Here is a 21,146-nt window from a genome sequence, read left to right on the forward strand (position 1 = left end):
GAAAACCAGGCAGGAATGTAGTGCACGGGTGGAAAAAGTTTGATTTGATTTGTGTTTATGGGAGTCGAGGCAGCAGTTGAGTTAGTGACCTGGGCGGCCCTTGCCTTGAAATGCCTGTACAGCACCCAAACACACATTTGGCTGCTGCATGTTGAAGCATCTCCAGTGGCTGTATAGTCTGTGGGCTGCCAAAGGCAATTCAGTCTCCTGCTTTGCTGTTTGTTTCTTTACAGAACTTTTCCTAACCTCTAAAGAAAGGTCTTGCTGTAACCCTAGCAGTTTATGTCTGACACCACTAAGTGTCTTATATATATTTTGAGGACAGTTGCTATGCTGTTCCTCAGTTCTTCAGACTAAACAGTGTCAGCTGTCTTAGTCTCTTCTCATAGCTCATGCGAATACCTGGCTGTATTCCACCCTAGGTGCTCTGGTCAGTGTGTCCAGGGTCTGTTTTGAAAGGCAGTGCCCATAACTAAATACCAGCCCGGCAACACAGCCTTAGTGCATTTCTGACTGGAATGGAAAACCTGCTGAATGTTTTGCATCCAATACCTATATTTGCAAATGTTGTTTCTTGAGAGCAATCACTGGTATGATGTCTTGAGGTATTCATACAGAAGTGCACAGCTGTGCTGCTAAGAGTCCGAGCCTGACACCAAACATTGGGGTCCTGAGGAGGAGAAGTGATAGCTGCGCTGTGGAAGGTCGCTGATGGATGGGCACAAAATGTACAAAGTGCAAAGTACAAAGTACTGCTGCTATCAGGTGGCAGAAAAGCTGCAGAGCTTTGTCTTAGGTTCTTTACTTATGGAAGAGGTGTGAGGGCTGTTGTATATAAATAGCGTTCAACTTTGTGACGGGAACTGGCTGGTAGTTGCTCCAAAGGTACCAGTCGTTATCTTGATATTATTCCTGTGAGTTGGAAGGGGAAATGAAAGCTGAATTTGGAATGCCTTAAAGTAACTGGATTGGACTGACAGTTGTAACGAAGAAAGAGGCTAATTCCAATGTCCTGCTTTATTCCATGGAGGCTTGCTAACTGACCGTGCTAGCTGTGTTAAGTTTTCAGTGATAGATTTATTAATATCTTTTAAGTTTACAGCATTGCATTCCAAAGGTAAATGTTATCTTGTGTGTTCATTAGATGTAAAAGCTGAGCTTTTCTGAATATTGCGTAATTACATTGTCTCTTACGTATTTCAGGATTTCGCAAAAATGATGAAATGAAGGCTATGGAAGTATTGCCAATTTTAAAGGAAAAAGTTGCATACCTTTCAGGTAAGGTTACCTCTTTCTGTTATATCACTGTGCTATTAGTCACAGACAAAGTGATGCTTTAAAAATCTATTTAAAAAGGAAACAAATAGCTGAGACAGTTGGCTGTTCCAAAGAAAGAAGTTTCCCCATATAAAGCAAGTGAGCATTGTAGAAGAATGTATAATAATGAAGGTATATATTATGTTGAATGCAGAATAGTTTGCTAGATCCTATTTTCCCCTCCATTATTGCAAATTCAGCAACATTGGATTATGTTATGAAAAGTGTTCTTTACTGTAGTTGCATTCCTTGTCTTATTTGTTATTTCTTCATCTCTTGGTGAGATGGAGCCAGTACCAAAGCCATCTGTCTGAGACGGGAGAAACATGTCTGTTAGAGATGACCGTTGAGTGCGTATCCTTTAAGGCATACTTAGTATCTGCATGGCTAAATGAACTAAAATTAGATGCTGTCTCCAGCATATACCTTGCTTGTTGCTTAACAAAGAATAACAGAAAAGATTTAGAGTGGGATTCAAATTAATGAATTTCAAAAATCTGTAACTTAAGTAATTTTTCATGAAGGATTGAGGTGCCTTTTCTTAAAGGCCATATGAGGTGTTTATTCATGTGAACAGGGTTTGGAGTGTGACATTCTGAAGTAAATATTCTGATACCTGTAGGAATTAGTTAACATCAGTCTCTGTCATCTCCCAAGGACAAATGTCTTAGAGAACAATCTCGTACCTGAAAATCTCTTTTTTGTTGTTAGATTAGTAAATTGTCAAGAACTCCAGGAAAAAAAAAAACTCTCTACCTGTAAATATAAAACTTTACAAAATGATTTCCTAAACTGTGCTCTTGAAAAATTTGCTGTACAAGGATGCTAGAATATGTAGTTCACAGTGCTTCATCCTGTCCGCTCTGCTGAGGTAAAGCAAAAAGATGATTTGTAAAAGGTCTCTGCAACTCTAATGAGTGACATAACAGACTGCCCACAGCTAATATCCGTGGTGCTATGGAAACTTTGTTTCTTCTGCTTGTAAACTGTAATGCTCGTGAAGGCTTGGCCAAAACTGTAGTTGGAAACTACAACTACAGGGAAGGGAAGCTTTTTTGGAGGAGTGTGAAAGATGGGTGGTAGTTCTCTGATGTTAATTTGTAATCACGTGATAGTCTCAAGAGGACTAATTCAAAGCATGTAAAGCAGACCCTCTCAAAATGCAAAATGAAAATGATAGATTGTGAACCAGAGCAGATGAGATGCAGGCAGAAGTGGCAGTCAGCTTGCCTTTGTGAAGGTGGTAACTTTTGACAGGACAGAAGTGAGCAAGAAGGAGTGGGCAGCATGACTGTCTGGAGCTCATCTGCCAAAATATGGGAAACTTTGTGCTTTCAATGCAAGTGAGGGTCAAATGAAAGGAGATGGATTAGTAATGAGTGTCCCTAGCCCTATCACCCTAGCCCCTAGCCATACTAGGACTTGCACGCCTTGTATCTGGGAAGGCAAGGAAGACTATTGGAGTATTGACTTACTCCACAGAAAGTTTCAGAGGCTTTCAGTGTACCTCATTTGCTTTCTTCAAAAGTACAGCTTGTGCTCAACTGTTTTGTCAACAAGTAGGACGTGTTCACTAGGGAAAAAATATTTTTACTAAAAATGCTAATGTCCCATTAAATTTTTGACATTCGCAAATGCTGCTCTAATTTTGGTGGTTTTATTCACCCTCATTTGTACTGTAGTTCTGGTAGGGTTGTTTCAGGTTCATTGATGATTAAGTACCTCTTATGTAGAATTCAAGTATGACCGTGCAGAAAAAAAAGCTCTTTTTTATATAGCAGGAAATACAAATAACAAAGACATTGAAAAAAATCATGGAGTGTTTTAAGATGCTTGGTATCCTTGAGACCTTCCTTCTCAAAGCTAAATGAATGAAGCAAACTGTGTAGCACTGTATTCATTGTGGTGCTGGTAGAATAGTAGGTACACTGATCTCTCCCGTAATGCCTGCCTTCTTGAGCATTTCCTCAGACCAGCTTGTTGTGAGAAGAGACGTTTGCAAGAGAGGTCGTTGCTGCTGGAGCTGCTGCGTATTGTGAGATTCAGGGCTTCACCAGGTGCTCGGGATCCCACTGCAGCCTTCCTGCTTCACTTCCACTGCTTCAGGCCCCTGCCCCAAACCTGGTTGCCACCAGAGATGCCTCCTAGGCCACTCCTAAGGTGGTGTTTTGATCTGGTCAGAATGTTACTGTTTTTTATTGAGTCAAAACTGTAGGTAGCAGGTAACCTTCCACTGGGATATAGCTGTTAGAATAACTGTACTGTTTCATAAACTGTGTTTACAAAGGCTTTCTTTCTCCTCTGATAGGCCCCTGTGTCTCTTTCGTCTTTGTTAGCCTGAGCTAGGCGTTAACTCCATGATAATTTGGTTTGTCTTTGTTATCCTATATTCTTTTTGTTTGTGTCTGGACACAGATACATTTTAATATACATACACAGCATAATTTCTTTGCATCGTCTGAGCATTTCATCACTTTTGAAAAGGTTTATTTCAGCAATTGCTTCTTCTGTTACTAATCACAGCAGGTCCGAAGTGACTCACTTTTTTGCTTCTCCATCATCATATTTTAATGTAGCCCTTTTCACTGAGCTGTTAATGATATGTTTTCATAAATGGAGAGTGGATTTTTAATAATCTTAGTAAATCTCAAGCTGTGCTTACCTGGAAGTGAATTCTGCCATCTTGCCTCTGCTGTCTGTGAAAAATAAGGTGAATTTTCAACTGCAGGTTGTACAACAAGCAATGTGCAAGTGAGGCCTGTGGTCCAGATAGGTTGTCTGGACTCGTGAAAGTCTGTGTGATCTTTGCGTATCTTAAAACATGCTAGTGTAGCTGTGCTGCTCAAACTGTTGAAAAAAGGTAAATTAATAACCAGTGAGATGACAGCTGGAGTGGCAGAGATATGATTTCTGAATGAGAATGCAGTAACTGGATTGTTTTGCTGGCACAGCAAGCTGTAGGATACAAATACTTGGAATCCCGTGGTAGATTTCTAGTATTGCCAACAGACTGGTTCTCCAAGAGGCTAAAAATTAAAAAGCTTCCTTGATCTGATTTTCTGCTGCCTGGGAAAAGCAATCTGCTTGGTTGTAGTGTGTCTCATCTGAAACAGTAACAGTTCTAGAAGGCTTTTTCTGCGAAGTGCAAATGGAGTCTGGGATACAAATTTTTCTTCTATTTTAACTGAAGCTCATCACAATGAGGATGCTCTTTTGTCTACAGAGCATGTGGAATATTTCCTACAAGGTGCAATTATCGTGGTTTTCCAGGAGGAATAGCACTGTATTGTGTTGCGCCTTTCACAAAAAGCCCACTGCTTTGCTCTAAGCAAAGTCCTTTGAGACTGTGCAGAAAAAGGCATTTCCTGAAAAATTGTACTACACAACATGTGTGGTTTGGGTGCCATTTGGAGAGTGCTGGCAAGGCTGCCATTAGTGATGTGCACTAGACAGAAGTGATTCACGTTGGCTGACTCATGTGAGTTGATCAGCTACTCGTGTGACACATCTTGGCATAAACAGGGAGAGAATCTGTGTCACTGTGTGGGGGCTCTATATAAAAGACAAGGGGGAAAATGGAATTCCGGTTGAGGAAAGTAGCTTAAAATGGTTTTGTTAAAGACAGACAGGGGATTGAGTTGAATAAAGGCTACTGTGAGACAGCAAATTCCCACCTGATGCCTCATAGGTGGCAATTTGCCGTTCCTGTTTGTGTGACACAGGAGAGTCAAGAGCAAAGGGAATGAGTTAGTTATGGGAAGAGGCCTAACCTTGACTTTCTGGGGATAAGGCCTAAAATAGCTTTTATGTCATTATTGGAAAAATAATCAGTTGATTTCTGATGTCCTAAAGATCTTAATTTGCTTTATTTTCCAATCTTGATATCTAGTCCTAGACTGGACAGTGGGCTGCTTTTAGTTAATACCAAGGTTGTATTAATTTCCTCATTATCTATTTAGATGTGAAGTTAGCACAACAAATTTTGTTTCCAACATGAAAATTTTGAAACATGTATTAGCAGAAATTTAAGCAGCTTCCTTTAAAAATGGGCTTTTTTTGTGATGTGTGTTCAGGCAGGAGCTAGTTGAGGTGGCATCAAAATTGCTGTAAATGGTAACCCCTGGTTTGCATTCCTCTGCCACAGAGCAGAGTGAGGCAGCAGTTAATCTGTGGTGAAGTCAGGGAGACTGCTCTTGCCTTCTGAGGTCATTTGGCCCCTACTAACGTGGATTTAAAATGAAAGTGATTCACAATGACAGAATTCAGAAAATAGTGCTTCTCTGCGTTTTCATGGGATAGGAGAGCAAACAGTCTACACATCCGTGCTTGAAAATACGTTCATGGAATTTAGCTAGCAGGAGTTTGTGCTAAATCTGAAAGCTATTATATGAGTGTTGATAAAGAGCACCTGCTGTTCTGAATATAATAGGAAGCTCCCACAGTAACATTTTGCTGTCACTAGCAAGTGATTTGGTTTAAAATGGTATCTTAATTCCCAGCTACACCTACTTCTCAAGTTTTAGCAATTTAACAAATAAATGTATTTAAGCAGAATGCTGCTAAAGTTAGCAATAAAATGATAATCTAGAGTCTTCACGTCAAATCAGGGTAAATTATAAACTAAATTATTTGACAATGTCCACTTACCCAATGGATATATTAGATGAGTGTGAAATACTATCCCATCGTTGCTAGAGGTAAGTCACATTGCTGGTCAACCTTGAATGATTAAAAGTGTAATGCTTTAGTTATTTTATATGTCATTTTTTTTCACAGATATTTTCTTGTTGTAGAAATTGTGATCACTTGCTGATCGATACTCCTGAAATTCAATTTTAAGATGGTTTCTAAATGGCAGTGTTAGTATTTAACTTGAACAAGAGCTTAGGATGCGTTTTTCCAAAAGCACTCTTAACACTATTTTTATAAACCAGAACTGTGTTATGCTGTGGGTTTTTAATGTGATTAACTTTTCAGGTGGCAGAGATAAGCGTGGAGGTCCTATTCTAACGTTTCCAGCTCGAAGTAATCATGACAGAATACGGCAAGAAGACCTTAGGAGACTAATTTCATACCTAGCTTGTATTCCTAGGTAAGTGATGGTCACTTAATTTATTGTACAGATTCAGAGTTCATAAAGTACACTGGCAAGCTAGAACACTGAGTACTTTAAGAAAATAAGTGAATTCAGACCAAACTCTGTGAGTTACTGTTTTTAAACTGCCTTTTGGAAAAGACCTGAATAATCCCTGCGGCCTGGAGAAGGGAGACTGTTGGCAGACAGATTGGTGTGCTTTAATTAGGGGTTGGTCATGTCCTGGGAATGGCACTGCGATGTTCCGCTGCTGTCACTGTGGTGAAGGTTGTGAATGCATCTCACAGGCTCTCAGTACATCAGTAATTAGAGAGATTGTTGTCATCATTCACAGTGTTCCTTGGCTGGATTGATGTTAGCACAAAACTCCTAACTGTTATTCATGTCACATGAGGAGTTATGTCCTGATATAGCACAGGAATGAAGAGGAGAGATACAAGGAAAATTGCTTGTACAGGTCTTAAACCTATCGAGAGGTCTGTGATATTGTTATATTATCCACAAATTAAACTATAAGTCGCAATGTTCCATTTTAACAAATGATCGAAAATCAAATCTAGTGCTAGTGTAAATATATTTTTTAAAAAAGTTTGTTCCCATCGAACGTTGTTACTAGTACTGACTGAACTGGGGGTAAAAATGAGTGTAAACCTCCAATTTTTAGATCCGTTTCTGTGCCAGTGTTTGGTGCAGGCTGGAGCAATTCTGATTATGCTTGAATATGTGTGCCTACGACTCAAGAGGCATCATTATAGCTGGAAAAAGTCCTTTGGACAGCATCCCTGAATGCAGTATGTTCTGTATTTCTGTAATGTGTTAATTTTGGGCATTCTGCATCTGACGGGATCAGATGTCATTTTGAATTGACAAAAGAGCTTTCATAAAAATAACTTGATGCCATGTAGTTGAGAGTGTGCATGATCTCTCCCGAGAGCAAGTTTTGGTAATTAAATTATTCTGTTTTTTTATTTCACCTTTAAGTATAAGAGAGCTTTGTATTATTTTTTCAATTAATCTGTTTTTGTTTGTTTTGGGAGGGAATCAGGGCAGGGAGGAGACAAACTTCTTGAGATTTTTACCTCTGAAATCATTTGAAATCACACTTGAACCTTTGAAACGGAGTCTATGGAGCATCAAGTTAGTGGAGAAGTTGTTAACAGATGAACCTCCAGCATCAAAATCTTCCCAAGGATGTTTTGGAGGGAGGTGTCTGGCAAAATACAGTGATGTTTTGTGGCGAAAGGTATATTTTAGCTTAACATTGAGGATTTAAAGTAAGAACAAGTTAGTGCAGGTTTGCATAAAATGTCTGCAAGAGTGGTGAAGTTTTGAGAACAAAGGAAGCTTTATTGAAAGCTAGGCTTCTTGGACCTATTTTCTTAATAAGTCATCTCTTAGGAACTAAGAGATCCTAAGGGTCCTAGCAACTTTGCTTAATTAAGTTGGTACAAGCAGCCCCAAACAGCTGGTCTGTTGGCGGCTCTTGCGCACTGCTGTTCTGCACAGCTGACAATTCAGAGGTAGCAGTTGGCTGGCAACGAACCAAGCCACTTAAGGCAGATCTAGTCTCACAATTTTAGTAACGTAACAATTTATTCCTTTAAAAAATATATCTAAGTTTTAAGTCATTAATGTTTTTTGGACCAAGCATTAGTGTAGCTCAGATTTGCCTGTCATGTGATCTTGACTGACCAAAACTTCCAGGCACAATTTTTTTCTTTTTTTTTTTGATCTTTAGGCAGCAGGGGTGGCCCATGTCTTGTGAAATGGGGCTGTGTGACAAGGGGGGACACATGATGTGCACTGCTGCATGTGGCCAAGGGTGTTTGTCCATCCCTGGAGATGCAGGGATGTGTGGCGCTCGTCAGCCTTGAGGGCTTCTCCTCATGTAGCATCCAGGCTGTGCCATGGGTTGGGACAGGCACCGAGGAGCATGGGATAATAACACCAGCTTGCCAGGAATCCTGGAAGTTAAGTAGCCTTTCGGTAACTGATGTGGCTTAACTTTAAACAGTGGTAGTTCTTGCACTTTCTTGGGAGACTGTTAAGCTCCTTTGCCAGTGTCAGAAACATTGCGGGTTGTAGCCTATGTGTATTCTGAATAAGTCTTACTACATTTTTTTCTGCCATCTGCAGTTTTAATGCACAATAATGCTTTTTAGCAAGAGTGATATTTCCATTGTGGCAGTCTTGTGAGCAGGCTGGACAGGCCAACTTTTATTGTTATAAACTCCTTTCCTAAATTGCCTTCTTTATTTTTTTAACCGTCTTTTAAAAATTCTTTAAAACAAATTGAATTCCCATTTTTTCTAGGACCCTCCTGCTTCAGTTATGGTTCATCTTTCTATTATGAGGCAATGTGACTGATTGAAGTATTCCTCTGAAGCTTCCCTGCTTTCTGGGCACTCTAAAAACCTCACCACAAACTCCAGAATTGCATTTACCTTAGTCACATCCCTGAAAGTGAATCACGTACCGAAACAACAGACATATGGTCCCTTTTTGAAAGGATGATTCGTTCATTTTGAAATATTTTCCCTTTCCATGTCAGCAAGCTCACATAGAAATTTTTCTGTTTTTAAGCCAGCAGTGAACATCAAGTGTGCAAAAAGGTATTGGTGGAGAGAAGAAAAAGGAATCTGCCACACTTGGTAATATTATCAGCAATTAGGAGTATAAGGATTGTCTTCTGGACAGCAGCATTCATGTACTCTAGAAACAAGTTAATGTTTTTCTTCAGCAGTCATAAAACTCTTATCCACTAACTATCTACAGGATGGGCTTCTTGTAGTAAGTGTTAGTACAGGTTTTTCCCCTCTGTGGAATTCTGCTTTTGGTGGTTCTCAGGTAATGAGGGACAGGATTTCAGACCAAGGTTAAAAAGATGGGAAAGGAGTAGGAAATGAGGGACAGGATTTCAGACCAAGGTTTAAAAAGATGGGAAAGGAGTAGGAAACAGCAGCATGCAGACATTTGAGAAGTATGAATGTTGTCATCAGTAGAGTGTGTTTGTTTTCTAGAGGATCACTTGTAAATGAATTGCAGATTGCTGCTCCTTAGGTTGAAGAAATGTGAATTCAAAGAGGAAATGTGAATGTAAACAATGAAAGTAAGAGGTGATGAAAGCAGATCAGCAAGTCTGCAACTGGTTTGAAGTTAGCACCCACAGAAGGCTTGGCAGGGGGATTGGGAGCAGGGGAACCAGCTTCCTGAGAGGTTTTCCACTGCCTTCATCAGGGCTGTTGTATGTGGCAGCTCATCACCAGTGATGCTTCAGGGTGTGACAGGTAGCTGGGGAGGCCCTGTTCATTGAGCACTGTGGTCTGGGTTTGAATTTGTAACACAGGCTTGATAACCTCTTTCTCTTTCCCCTGCAGTGAGGAGGTGTGTAAACGAGGGTTCACCGTCATTGTCGATATGCGTGGATCAAAATGGGACTCTATAAAGCCTCTACTGAAGATCTTACAGGAATCCTTTCCCTGTTGTATTCATGTTGCACTGATAATCAAGCCAGACAACTTCTGGCAGAAACAGAGGACTAACTTTGGCAGCTCTAAGTTTGAATTCGAGGTAATTTCCCTTAAAGTATACTAGTTTATGCTTATTTGGTGGTTTAAGTGTACTTGCTTCAGAGCAGCATCTTGAGTCTCAGACTAATTACGCTCCTGCATGGAGGGAGAGTAGATGGCCAGTAGTACTATAGGGTATGGGGCTTCCTGCATATAATTGAGTTAGATGGCTGTGCACGTCATTGTGTGCATGCTTTCTCTGGGCAGGAAAAAGACTTGGTGGGGGGAAAGGAAGTGGGGAGCCTCCCCTCCCCCAAAAGAAAAGTTAAAGTTAGCTATATATTCCCTAGGTCTACATTGTGGGAATGGTGCTATCACCAGTGTGCCATGCAGAGGAAAGTAGCCAACTAAACCTTGCTGTTGGCTTCCTGTTAGTCAAAACTTAACAAACGCTCTTTCAGATACTATTTTGATTATTTTATTCTCAAGTGTGGTGAGGTAAGAGAGAAACACAAGTGGTAATAAGATTTAAATGGCTCTTTGGGGGTAGAGTGTTCCTCTCATTTGGGGAAATTACTGCTAGTCAGAATTGATATTGAAGAGAAGCAAGTGAGAAAAGTTAAATCACATGTACTTTGTAAGCAAAATGCTCAGCTTCTAAAGGCACTGAAATAAAAAGAAATTTTCAAAATCATTGCAGTAGCAGCAATATTTTGTCTTTGTTTTCTAGACAAATATGGTGTCTCTGGAAGGCCTTACCAAAGTAGTTGACCCTTCTCAGCTAACCCCGGAATTTGATGGCTGTTTGGAGTACAACCATGAGGAATGGATAGAAATCAGAGTTGCCTTTGAGGACTACATTAGCAATGCAACCCATATGTTGTCCAGGCTGGAAGAACTGCAAGATATTTTGTCAAAAAAGGAAATGCCTCAGGACCTGGAAGGTGCTCGCAATATGATCGAGGAGCATTCACAATTAAAAAAGAAAGTCATTAAGGCACCTATTGAGGACCTTGATGTGGAAGGACAGAAGCTGCTCCAGCGAATACAGAGCAGCGACAGCTTTCCCAAGAAGAACTCTGGGTCGGGGAACGCAGACTTACAGAACCTCTTACCCAAAGTATCCACCATGCTGGACAGGCTGCACTCAACACGGCAGCATCTGCATCAGATGTGGCATGTGCGGAAATTGAAATTGGACCAATGTTTTCAGCTCAGGCTATTTGAGCAGGATGCTGAAAAGGTAAGGGACTGGGGAGGGGAGGCACAGAGCTTGGCTGGCTTGAAAGGAGTGCTCAGGAAAACTTTAAATAGTAAGTTTTGTCTTTAGAGTTGATCACTATGTTTTTAAAGAGAAATAAAGCATTTATTTAGGAAGTTTTTTCTAGTCTTCTGGAATTGAGGGGGTGTGGTAGAAATTCCAAACTGTGAAGAATACCATTTACTCTCATTTAGCAACATTTAAGGTTCCTAAATGGATATAAGCTTTTGCTTTGCTAAGTTTTTGCTCCAGACAGGTACCTTCGTGGACATGAAACGAAGATTAATATTGTAGGCTTTGACTACAGATCACGAAGGGCTACATCCTTCTCCCTTCCTTGTCACCCTCAGGATTTGAGTGATAGGCAGTTGACAGAGTCCCAAGAGGTTGACATGGAGAACTGCTTCATTGATGCAGGGTTTAGAGTCTCAGGCTAAAAGCTGATGCTTTTTTGATATGCACATATCATTAATAGGGGACTGACCAATCTTGGAACATTTCAGTTTAACAAAACCTGTCAAATTAGGAATGCTCTTGATGGTTATGGAATGGGAAGAACCGCCATAGCTAGCAGTGCACTGTTAGATGAGCTCAAATAAAATCTATCTTTATATACAAAGATTTTGCAATCATTTATTAGCCTGGGTCCAGTATTAAAGAAAGATAGGAATTTTTTTTTTTTTTTTCTCCACAGAAATAGTAACTAGACTCTCTTGAGTCTAGTGGCAGGTGTGACTTTTACCAGGTTTGTAGAAGTATTTAATATAGAAGTGCCTGAATGAGGTGAGGCTGATACCCTGTTCTCTAGCAGTGCTCATAAGTTTTGGGGAAGAGTAAAAATGGGTCAGCAACACATACTTCTTCTTCCCTTCTCTGCCCCTGTGTTTTCCCATCCTCTGTTCTCTTCGGTTTAGGGACTTTCTTAATGCTACTGTTTAATGTTTCCTGTTGTGCTTAAGTCAGAAGAAACTCCAAATATTCTAAGTAAATGTTTAATGAATTGGTATAGTCGAAAATGGTAGGAGCAGGTAAAGAAGAATTTTTATCTTTATCGGGAGGGTGGGGGGGGAGGGGAAACTGATGGTCTGGTGTTTTTCATTTAAGCTTGACATATGTTTTAGCAGCTTTTCAGCAACTAGCTTAATTACAGTATGGAAAAATGTATTTTGGTGTTGCTCACTTTAAGTACTTAGATATGGTCTTTATTTACTCTCTCTCTATTTTGAAAAAAAAAAAGGGCTAGACATCTTCAAGTGGAATTGAGACTACCTTTTCTGTTGAAACTGAGTATTAAGATTCAAAAGAAGGATTATGTAGTGTCCTAACTCATTTTTGCATGACTTGTAGTTGCACTCCTTATTTCACTTCATGTATCAAATAAGATTTCCTAGATGAGGACTCCTTCATCAGTTGATATCTATATGGTTTATATTAGCTTAGGAAACTGATGGATCTTAGATGGAAAAACAGGGTTTTGTTTGGATCAAGAGGAATAAATATGTATATCTGGGGGACTTGCACAAGTCTTTGCACAAGTAATCTGGACTGGTTCAGGAAAAGAGAAGGCCAAGAAGAGGAGTGGGTAGCAGGAGTTTACTGCTTCCTTTAGGTATCCATAAGGCAATTAGAGAGAAGGCAGAGCACAGGCAAAAGATGAGAGGCAGAAGAAATTCTGACTGGATATAAGCAGCAGGGGAGGAATTCATGCCCACCCCCGCCCCCCCCCAAAAAAAAAAAAAAAAAGGCGAGGGATGGTGTGTGATTAAGCGTTGGAGAAAGGTGACCCAGAGAAGTTGCAGTATCTCCATCTGTTGAGATACTGAAAATTTGACTGGACAGGACCCTGGGCTAATGATCAGACTTTGACATGGATGTCTCTCAAGTATCTTCTAAGGAAAGTTCCCAAATTCTAGGATTTTAAGAAGTGGTCAGGTTATAGGTTAATAACCTGCTTGTTTTGGGGATATTCAGATTCACACTCATACTGTAACTGTGTCAGTTAACAGATAGTAAGTACAAAAAGCTCAAATCAGGAGAAGGATGGTAAAACTGTAGCCCACTGAGAAAGAGACTTGTTTAAAGAGGGAATGGGACCTGGGGCAGTGTGGCTGAATGGCTTCACTTTAACAAGTCAAGGTGTGCATTATGTGAATAGAATTGATCAGAGACCAAGTGCTCTAATTATATATATATATATATATATATATATATATATATATATATATATATATGTATATGTATATGTATGTATATGTATGTGTATGTATGTTTCCCTGTAGCTATTACAAGGCAACTTAGATCCGTTCTGGTCCAATCAAATACCAGTGTGACCACAGCATATCCACAGTTTTCTTTAAAACGCTCCAAAGTTGAAAGACCTGTGTGGTTGCAGTGGGACCCCTGTCTATTTTGAATAATGCTCTAACACATCACTGTAGGCTAGATAAGAAAATGAAAGTTTCTGGACTCTGTGGTCCACTGCCTCAGGTGTCTAAGCTCTTGCATGCTTTTGTTCCCAGCCTCTACTTCAGTGTTTTCCCATAATAACTCAGTTTATCGTGTAGTTTATCTGTTTGGCATATTGGTTTTGATTGTATAGTTCTGGTAACAAGAGTATTTTAAAAGATATTTAGATGAGTGCTGGATACTCATTGTTACATTTGTTTGTTTGTTTTTACTTGAAGCAACTTTTTATAACCTGTCTGACAAATAGGTGAGTCTTTTACTTGGGCAGGTATTTGAGGAGGATCAAGAGCAAGGACAAAGACAGGGATTAACTTGGCCTCTTGCTCCATTACTTTTTTTTTTTAATTTATTTTTTTTAAGTAAACTTTGTCTTCCGGTGGATCTATTGACTTCCTAGCTAAATAGCTGCATTTGTGATCATTCGCAGAGGAGATATCTTCTAAAATTTGTTGAATATAGAAGTACTTTTTCTATTTAAAGCTATCCTTAAATCGGTATAAGAAAAGGTTATCCACAACACTGTGCACAAGTATAGTCTTTTTGATATACTTAGCAATCAAAAATTTATTTGCAACTTTGGCATGAATTTATGACGAAAAATCTAAACTTGTTACTAAGCAACTTAATTGGCAGTACGAACTTTGCCGTTTTGTTTGAAATTACAAAGTCTGTAAGCCTGTTAACTCAGACTTGTGCTTCAAGTGTGTTTAAGTGTGGGTTTTTTTTTTTTTTTGATTTGTTTTGTTGTTGTCGTAAGGGAGTTGGTCAAGTTTCAACAACCTCAGCTGCTGGATCTAAGAAGTCATATTTTGGCTAATCTATGAGATGGTTAAAATACACAATGACCTTAGAACAGAAAGAGCAACAGTGTTAATTTTTGTGGCCTTAGGCTGTCTTCTGTGTACTGGCAAAAGCCTCTTGTTACTTGTCAATGATTTCTTCTACAGCAAATTACTGATATGTATATATCTTTTCCTTAATGTTTTCTTGTAGATGTTTGACTGGATCACCCACAACAAAGGTCTATTCCTAAATAGCTACACGGAGATCGGAACCAGTCACCCCCATGCTATGGAGCTTCAGACACAGCACAATCACTTTGCTATGAATTGTATGGTAAGAAAAAGCCTCACTTCACAACACCAACACATTGCATGGGTTGTTAGGATAAAACTCATAAATTATATACTAGATTCCTTCGTTACAACTAGTGCTAATTTGTATCTAAGCAATGAAAATTATACAGTCAAAAAGAAGAAAATAAATGGTAGCCAAGCAGTGAGTAGAGAGATACTGTGACCAAGCAAGAAAATTCTTTGGAATAACGGCAGCATTTTAAGACAACCTCGCAGTTTCCAAAGCGCAAACCTGGAGTGTGTGTTTGCTGCTAGTGGAAGTTCTACATGTGGGCACTTACTACTGTTTTGCAACTAATGCCTGGCAAAAAAAGTTTTATGTGTTTCTGAGTACTATTCTGTGACTTTTTCATAACTTCAGGGAATTGTATGTAATAAGGACTTTAGAGCTGTAGAATAAAGTGGACTGGCTCTGAGTTCTCGTAAGAGATTCCTAGGACTCAGGAAAAATTCTCAGAAATATTGTGAAACAGCTCTAATTAGATCAGTATCTAATATTGATCCTAATACAAATAGCTCCCCCTTCTCCGCTTTATTTACTTTGATGCATTTGTCATTTCTGGCAGGACGAGGGGTAATGGGCGTAAGTCAAAACACACGAAGTTCCACATCCATATGAGGACGAACTTCTTTACTGTGAGAATGTCAGAGCCCTGGAACAGGCTGCCCAGAGAGGTTGTGGAGTCTCCTTCTCTGGAGATCTTCCAAACCCAGCTGGATGCCACCCTGTGCCACGTGCTCTAGGTGTCCCTGCTGGAGCAGGGGGTGGGACTGGATGATCTCTAGAGGTGCCTTCCAACCCCAACCATTCTGTGATTCTGCGACAATATGATTTTGAGTTGAATCATCAGTAGGCTGCAATTGAAAATTCAGCTTGTAATTAGCAGTGAGTAAAAGTTCCTTACTATGAATTTTACGAGTGCTTTGTTTGGACTTTGGGACTGAATTTTCAAGCAGGTCTTTCAAGCATTGTAAGTCTTTTTCACTGAGAAGGTTGGGGGTGTCCAAGTTACTTCGGCAGTCTGGGCCTAGGTTCAGTCCCTAGCTGTAAGCTCAATGGAGAGGCATATTACACTCCTTAGTAGTTGACATCCTTTTGAGTCTAGGGATGTGCATTAAGTTAAAATGCAGTAGAAACAAACAGCTATTGTGAGAGGGTGTTCTTGTAGGGCAGCGCTGCGTAACTGTGGCAAAGCAAACTGCTTAGGCTCTGCTTCATGCTAGCTTCCTGTGTCTCATCAGGGCAGCTCTTGTGTTCAGTATTGCCACAATTAAGGTACTGTGAAGAAAGAGTTTCTACAACTCAACTGTGCTAATATTGGGGGGCAAAAATCAACTTAGAGTCAAGTCTCAGCCTGGACAGTGATTTCTAGAAGCATCCAGGGCACAGCTTATATCTGGGACAAGTTAAATAGCCTAAATACGAAGAGGAGATAAGCAACCTGCAGTTTTTCCAAGTAATTCTATAGCATAGGCCCTATTGTGAGTGTCATTGGCACCAAACAGAAAAATACAAACTTGAAACGATCAACCCCTGGTTTTGAATTGAGCAGTGTTCAGTTTTTCTGCCCTTTTAGCAGGCAGAACTCAGAAATCTTACATAAAGAGTAAAGGGAAAATTACCAAATGTCACATAAAAAAGTGAGCTGAGCTGCCTGAATTTTGGCAGGCAACAATTTTCAGTTGTTTAAGTGAGACAAAAAATAAAGCGGGCAGTCAGAACTCCTGCAGCACGTTCAGCTGCTCGCTGACCCCTCTTGAGATGCATCCTGTGCCGAACAAGCTCACTCCTCCTGTCAGTCTTAAGGTTTCAGTAAGCGGAGTTGATTTAAGGTCTCCTGTGTGAATACTCAACACTAGATGTGGAATTTAGCTCAAGTCCCTCTACCACCATGCGGATCCATCAATGGGATGGGGCAGAGGAAGGAGGGACAGGTGAGTATTAAGTTTATTATATACAGAAGGCTTTGAAGGCTTCTGCACTGTGGCCCTGATTGGACTCTCAAATATTTTTCTTTCCAGGCAATTTTCTTGGGCTAACTTTAGGTGAGGAAAGTCTGAGCAAACGCTGAATAATGCCCAAGCAGCTAAAGGCAGCCCCTTGCACTTGCTCACAGCTTAATGCTGGCGATGGTGTTGCAGCCGCTGTCCTCCTGCGCCGTGATCGCTGCGGGCCGTGTGCTCTGCTCGCAGCCGGTGTGAGCTGCCGGCGGCTGCCCACTCCGCCGTCTCCCCCACCTTCCCGAGCCGCGGCAGGGCCCGCTCCGCAGCGGCACCTTCCAGGCGCGGGGGAAGAACAGCCATGGCCCTCCCTCGAGTGAGGGGCCGTAATCGTGATCTGCTCTTCCAGGCTCAAATAAGCCACCTGAATGTAAACTGTTATGAAAACTACTTAATTTCTGTCATCAACAAGAGTGTGTTACTTCAAATTCAGCAGATAGAATTTACCAAGAATTTCCAATAAAGTGGTCAGAAGTTTAAGTAAAACAAAAGGTGAAGAATACATTGAGGGAAGAAACATAACAGCACCTGCAGTAGCCTTGTTAGCATGTGGTATGTACAGAATTCCTGCATATTTAGTATATTACATTTGTGCTCTGCTTCATGAAAGATAACAAGATTATATTATTTAGCTGTAAGCTTACTTCCGTTATTAGTATATATTTTATATATCAACTAAGTAATGTACACAGGTTTTCATTGCAGTGAAGCTGACCTATGGAAAAACTGGATAGGTGCAGTGGTGCACCCTAAAAAGGGACACATTTGGTTGCCATTATTTAACACAAACAGGTTGATGTGACCTAGGGACTGCTGGCTGAAATACAGTTTTAATGTTCAGCTGTAAGGATGTGACCTGCTATTGCTGAAATCAAGGAGATATCTATCGACAAGTATCAAGGCTACCCCGGTATAGGACAAGTTGATTGCATCTTTTCTAACTGTGGAAAAAAAAACCTCTTGACTTAAGCTTCTTTAAAGATGAGGCTGGCTTTTCAGGATCATTTAAGACAACTGCTTTCAACAACAATAAATTCTTAGTGTCAAGTTCTGAGATTTATAGGAGTTAAGCAATATTCAGTTTTAGCTTAAAATTCCTCTTTGGGTTACTAACGAATGCTTCACTTCTCAAAACAAGTTTTTAGAACCTTTTAAGGAAGAAACTTTTAAATATGGCATCATATGAGTTGCACATACAAAAATATCTCTAGTTTTTGAACTGTAAAAACATAAAATATATCTCTGATGATACTATTAGTCTTGTATGCAAGAACAGGAGATTGTGCCCTGTGTCTGTCCCCACTTTTGCCTGCTGATTTCCATATGTGTTGTGGTACACAGAGGAAGAAAAGCAGTTCTGAATTATCTGAAGTATCTGAAATAAGGGTTGGGGGGAGGAGGAGGAGGAGAATTCCTCTCTGAGAATTTTCTTCTATTTCTCTTATTGTATCAAGTGACTTTGCTCCCATCAAAGCTTAGCTGTGCCCCTTAACTGTACCAGGTCAAACTGTCTAGAAAGTGAGTAGGCAAAAAGGAGCTTTCCTTGGAGAAAGCTACCTGTGGTTGCTGCCAAAGAGCTCTGATTATGTTTTAGTTTAGGGTGCTGCCAGGGCCAACTGTCGAAATATGTTTATTAGACTGAGACCAAGAAGTCTTATGCTACAGCATCAACTGAGAGCGTCTTCCTAACCTGGTTAACGCTGTTCTTGGAGTAGGTGGCTTGTATGTGTGTACAAAAGCACTTTTTATGATGGCAGTAATCAAATAACTAATTTCACCTGCAGAGAATGCCAGAGATGAGCATTGCTGGGATTTTGGGATGCTTAAAAGTAGGGGCACAACACTTGATGCTCCCTGTGTTTACAAAGTTAAATATTGCAAAGATGAAATACTTGGCTGGATTTGAGTGAGCCCAGCCACAAGAACTGGTACAGATGAAAACATTAAGAAAAGTCAGATGAGGTAAAATCAAGTTAACTGACAGCTAGTGTGACTTTATTTTTTTCATCCTTTTTACTACTGACATTTTTCACTCCTGAGTTTTCTTTCATATTACATATATTTATTTTTTTACCATACAGACTTGTCAGTTGACATAGACATAAGCCCAGTGTGAATTCTAGACTCCCCAAACTCCTCTGAGACTTCAAAAAATAGAAGCTAGGCTGTATGTTGAGCTGGACATTCTTTCCCAGAGAGCTTGGAAATGCAGGATTTTTACAAAAAACATCTTGCAGAATGGTGAATAAGCATGCTCTGTTGTTCCCCCTGCACTACTTATAAAATAAATATTTAAATCATTAAAGCAAAGCATTACTCCATACATTAATGCTACACTTTTAACAGTGCTCACTTGTGAGTGAAATAGCAGGTGAACTGGAATATGGAACATGGGTCCCTTGCAAAAGTGTTCTCCTTACAGTTGAATAGCTTATAACTCACTACAGCGTGGGGGGGATGAAAAGCTGCCAGGTATGATACTTGCAGACTGTGTCATTGGGGTGTTTTTTTTTTTGACATTGAATACTTAATAGTCTGTGTGTCAGAATGCTCCTATTTGCTCCTTAGTCGAGGAAAATCAAAATAAAAGAACCTTCAGGGCATCTGCCAGCTTTGTTTTGTACTGGGCGTGATGGATGTTCTGTAAAGCTGGCAGGTTGTCACCTGTGCTTTCCCCTGTGTAGTTGCCTTTCAGTCATACACCAGAGTGGCACAGTGCTCTACAGCTTGTGTTAGGCTGCTGATCTGTGTTGACTTGCTCAGCAATGTGTGTATATATGTGTTGTGCTTGCTCTCTATTTATATATATATAAAATGGATCTATATACACTCCCTTTAGGGAATAATTCTGCAATGATGAACTTTCCAAATATTATAAAGGTATCTTTTCAGCTTCTAACTAAAGGACGGCATGAAAGAGAGAAAATAGTATGTTACACTATTACTTACCACATTTAACTTGAACTGGTCTTGATTTCCTCCCTGCCCACCGCCCCCCCAGCAATAAAATAAATAATAAAATAAATACATAAATAAAAATCATTGATCAGATGTATAACAATGAAGAAAATTAGGTATCACTTTGGTCCTTCACTTTTCTTGACAGCTGATGCATATTTAGAAGCTGCATATGTTGCAGGCAGAATTGTATGATCTAAATGAGATAACTGTTACAGACTTCTTTTATCTGATGCTTCTTTAACTGAAATGAGCCTGTTGAGCCATGCAATAAATAAGAAACCTCTGGATCCAAGAGAACGAATACTGTCTTGGAACAGTATTTCTGAAGCAGTGTACACAGTATGCATTTGTAATGCGCCTGCCTTTTTAGCAATCTGATATAATTTGTTACTTCTTAAGGTAACAAGTTGAAGACAGTCCACCTCTAGTCTACTGCTGTTTGACATTCTCTTCCTCCTTAACTATATCTGTTTCTTCTGGGTATTCTGAAAGGCTGGAACTTAGATGTTCAGCTGATATATCAGATACTTAGGGATATAACAGTGTAAGATTAAATTTAATGAGATTCCTAGAAGATTTTTTTTTGAGAAAAGGAGTATGACATAGAATTTGGGAAGTGTTCAAGCTTCAGCATATTCATATTTGTACAGGCAGTATTCTTTCACACTTGTGAAGCCAGATTGCTGAGGGAAGCTGCATGCAGTTAACCACAGCTTGGTTTTGATTTGTATAACTACACATTCATGGTGCCAGTCTTTTCTGTCCTTACTCTAATTGGTATTCTAGAACTTCAGAAATACTGTTAATAGGGGATACAAATAGTTCAAATAGTGTTCTGATATAGCCTTGGTTCTTTTGTCTTTTGACTTGCACCTGGCTATAATGTTACATGGTTATAAAGACCAATTAAGGGCTTTCTAGATTAATTTAGCAGTCAGGCTTTTGGGCTGTGTGCACTTTATTAGGCCCAAGTGTTCTCCAGTCCTTTGAGGTATGGTAGAAATAACTATTCGGTTCTCTTTGAGCACTATTGTGCTTCAGGAAAAAGCAAAATGAGGGGCAAAATTAGAGAACTGAGGATACAACAATAGCCAACACCATCCTGCTGAGCTCTGTTAAGTTCATCGGCTGAGCTGTCATCTGTGTGAGGAAAACCTTTACATTCACACTTGCACTCATGTGTATGGTCACAATCAAGAGACCTGTTCCCATTACCACTCCACTAAGAAACGTGGCCAAGCCTTGGGGAGTGGCCTGGGCCCTCTTGCCAAGGCTGTGGCACCAGGAGACAGTCCTCCAGCCTGCTGTAGGTATGAGGTGGCTGAAGAACTGTGGTGTTGAATTAGAGCTGCAGTGGAAATCAGCAGACTGGGCAGCATGAGGGATGATGAGAAAGAGAT

At 40.0% G+C, this 21,146-nt stretch overlaps 1 protein-coding gene across 1 annotated transcript in view; it reads left to right on the forward strand.

The window, feature by feature from the left end:
- Nucleotides 1–1,205: 1,205 nt before the first annotated feature.
- Nucleotides 1,206–21,146, forward strand: part of TRIO (trio Rho guanine nucleotide exchange factor) — a 167,382-nt gene continuing 147,441 nt past the window's right edge. Inside the window, exons 1-5 of the mRNA XM_088528145.1 lie at nt 1,206–1,278; nt 6,295–6,409; nt 9,790–9,982; nt 10,652–11,164; nt 14,642–14,764. Of these exons, the coding sequence (XP_088384271.1) occupies nt 1,224–1,278; nt 6,295–6,409; nt 9,790–9,982; nt 10,652–11,164; nt 14,642–14,764 (999 nt within the window). The 5' untranslated portion in view covers nt 1,206–1,223. The remainder of the gene's footprint in view (nt 1,279–6,294; nt 6,410–9,789; nt 9,983–10,651; nt 11,165–14,641; nt 14,765–21,146) is intronic.

Source organism: Tinamus guttatus, unplaced genomic scaffold (assembly GCF_059628265.1).
Source record: "Tinamus guttatus ecotype Peru unplaced genomic scaffold, ASM5962826v1 Tinamus_guttatus_pri_ptg000302l, whole genome shotgun sequence".
In the NCBI taxonomy this organism is placed as follows: domain Eukaryota; kingdom Metazoa; phylum Chordata; class Aves; order Tinamiformes; family Tinamidae; genus Tinamus; species Tinamus guttatus.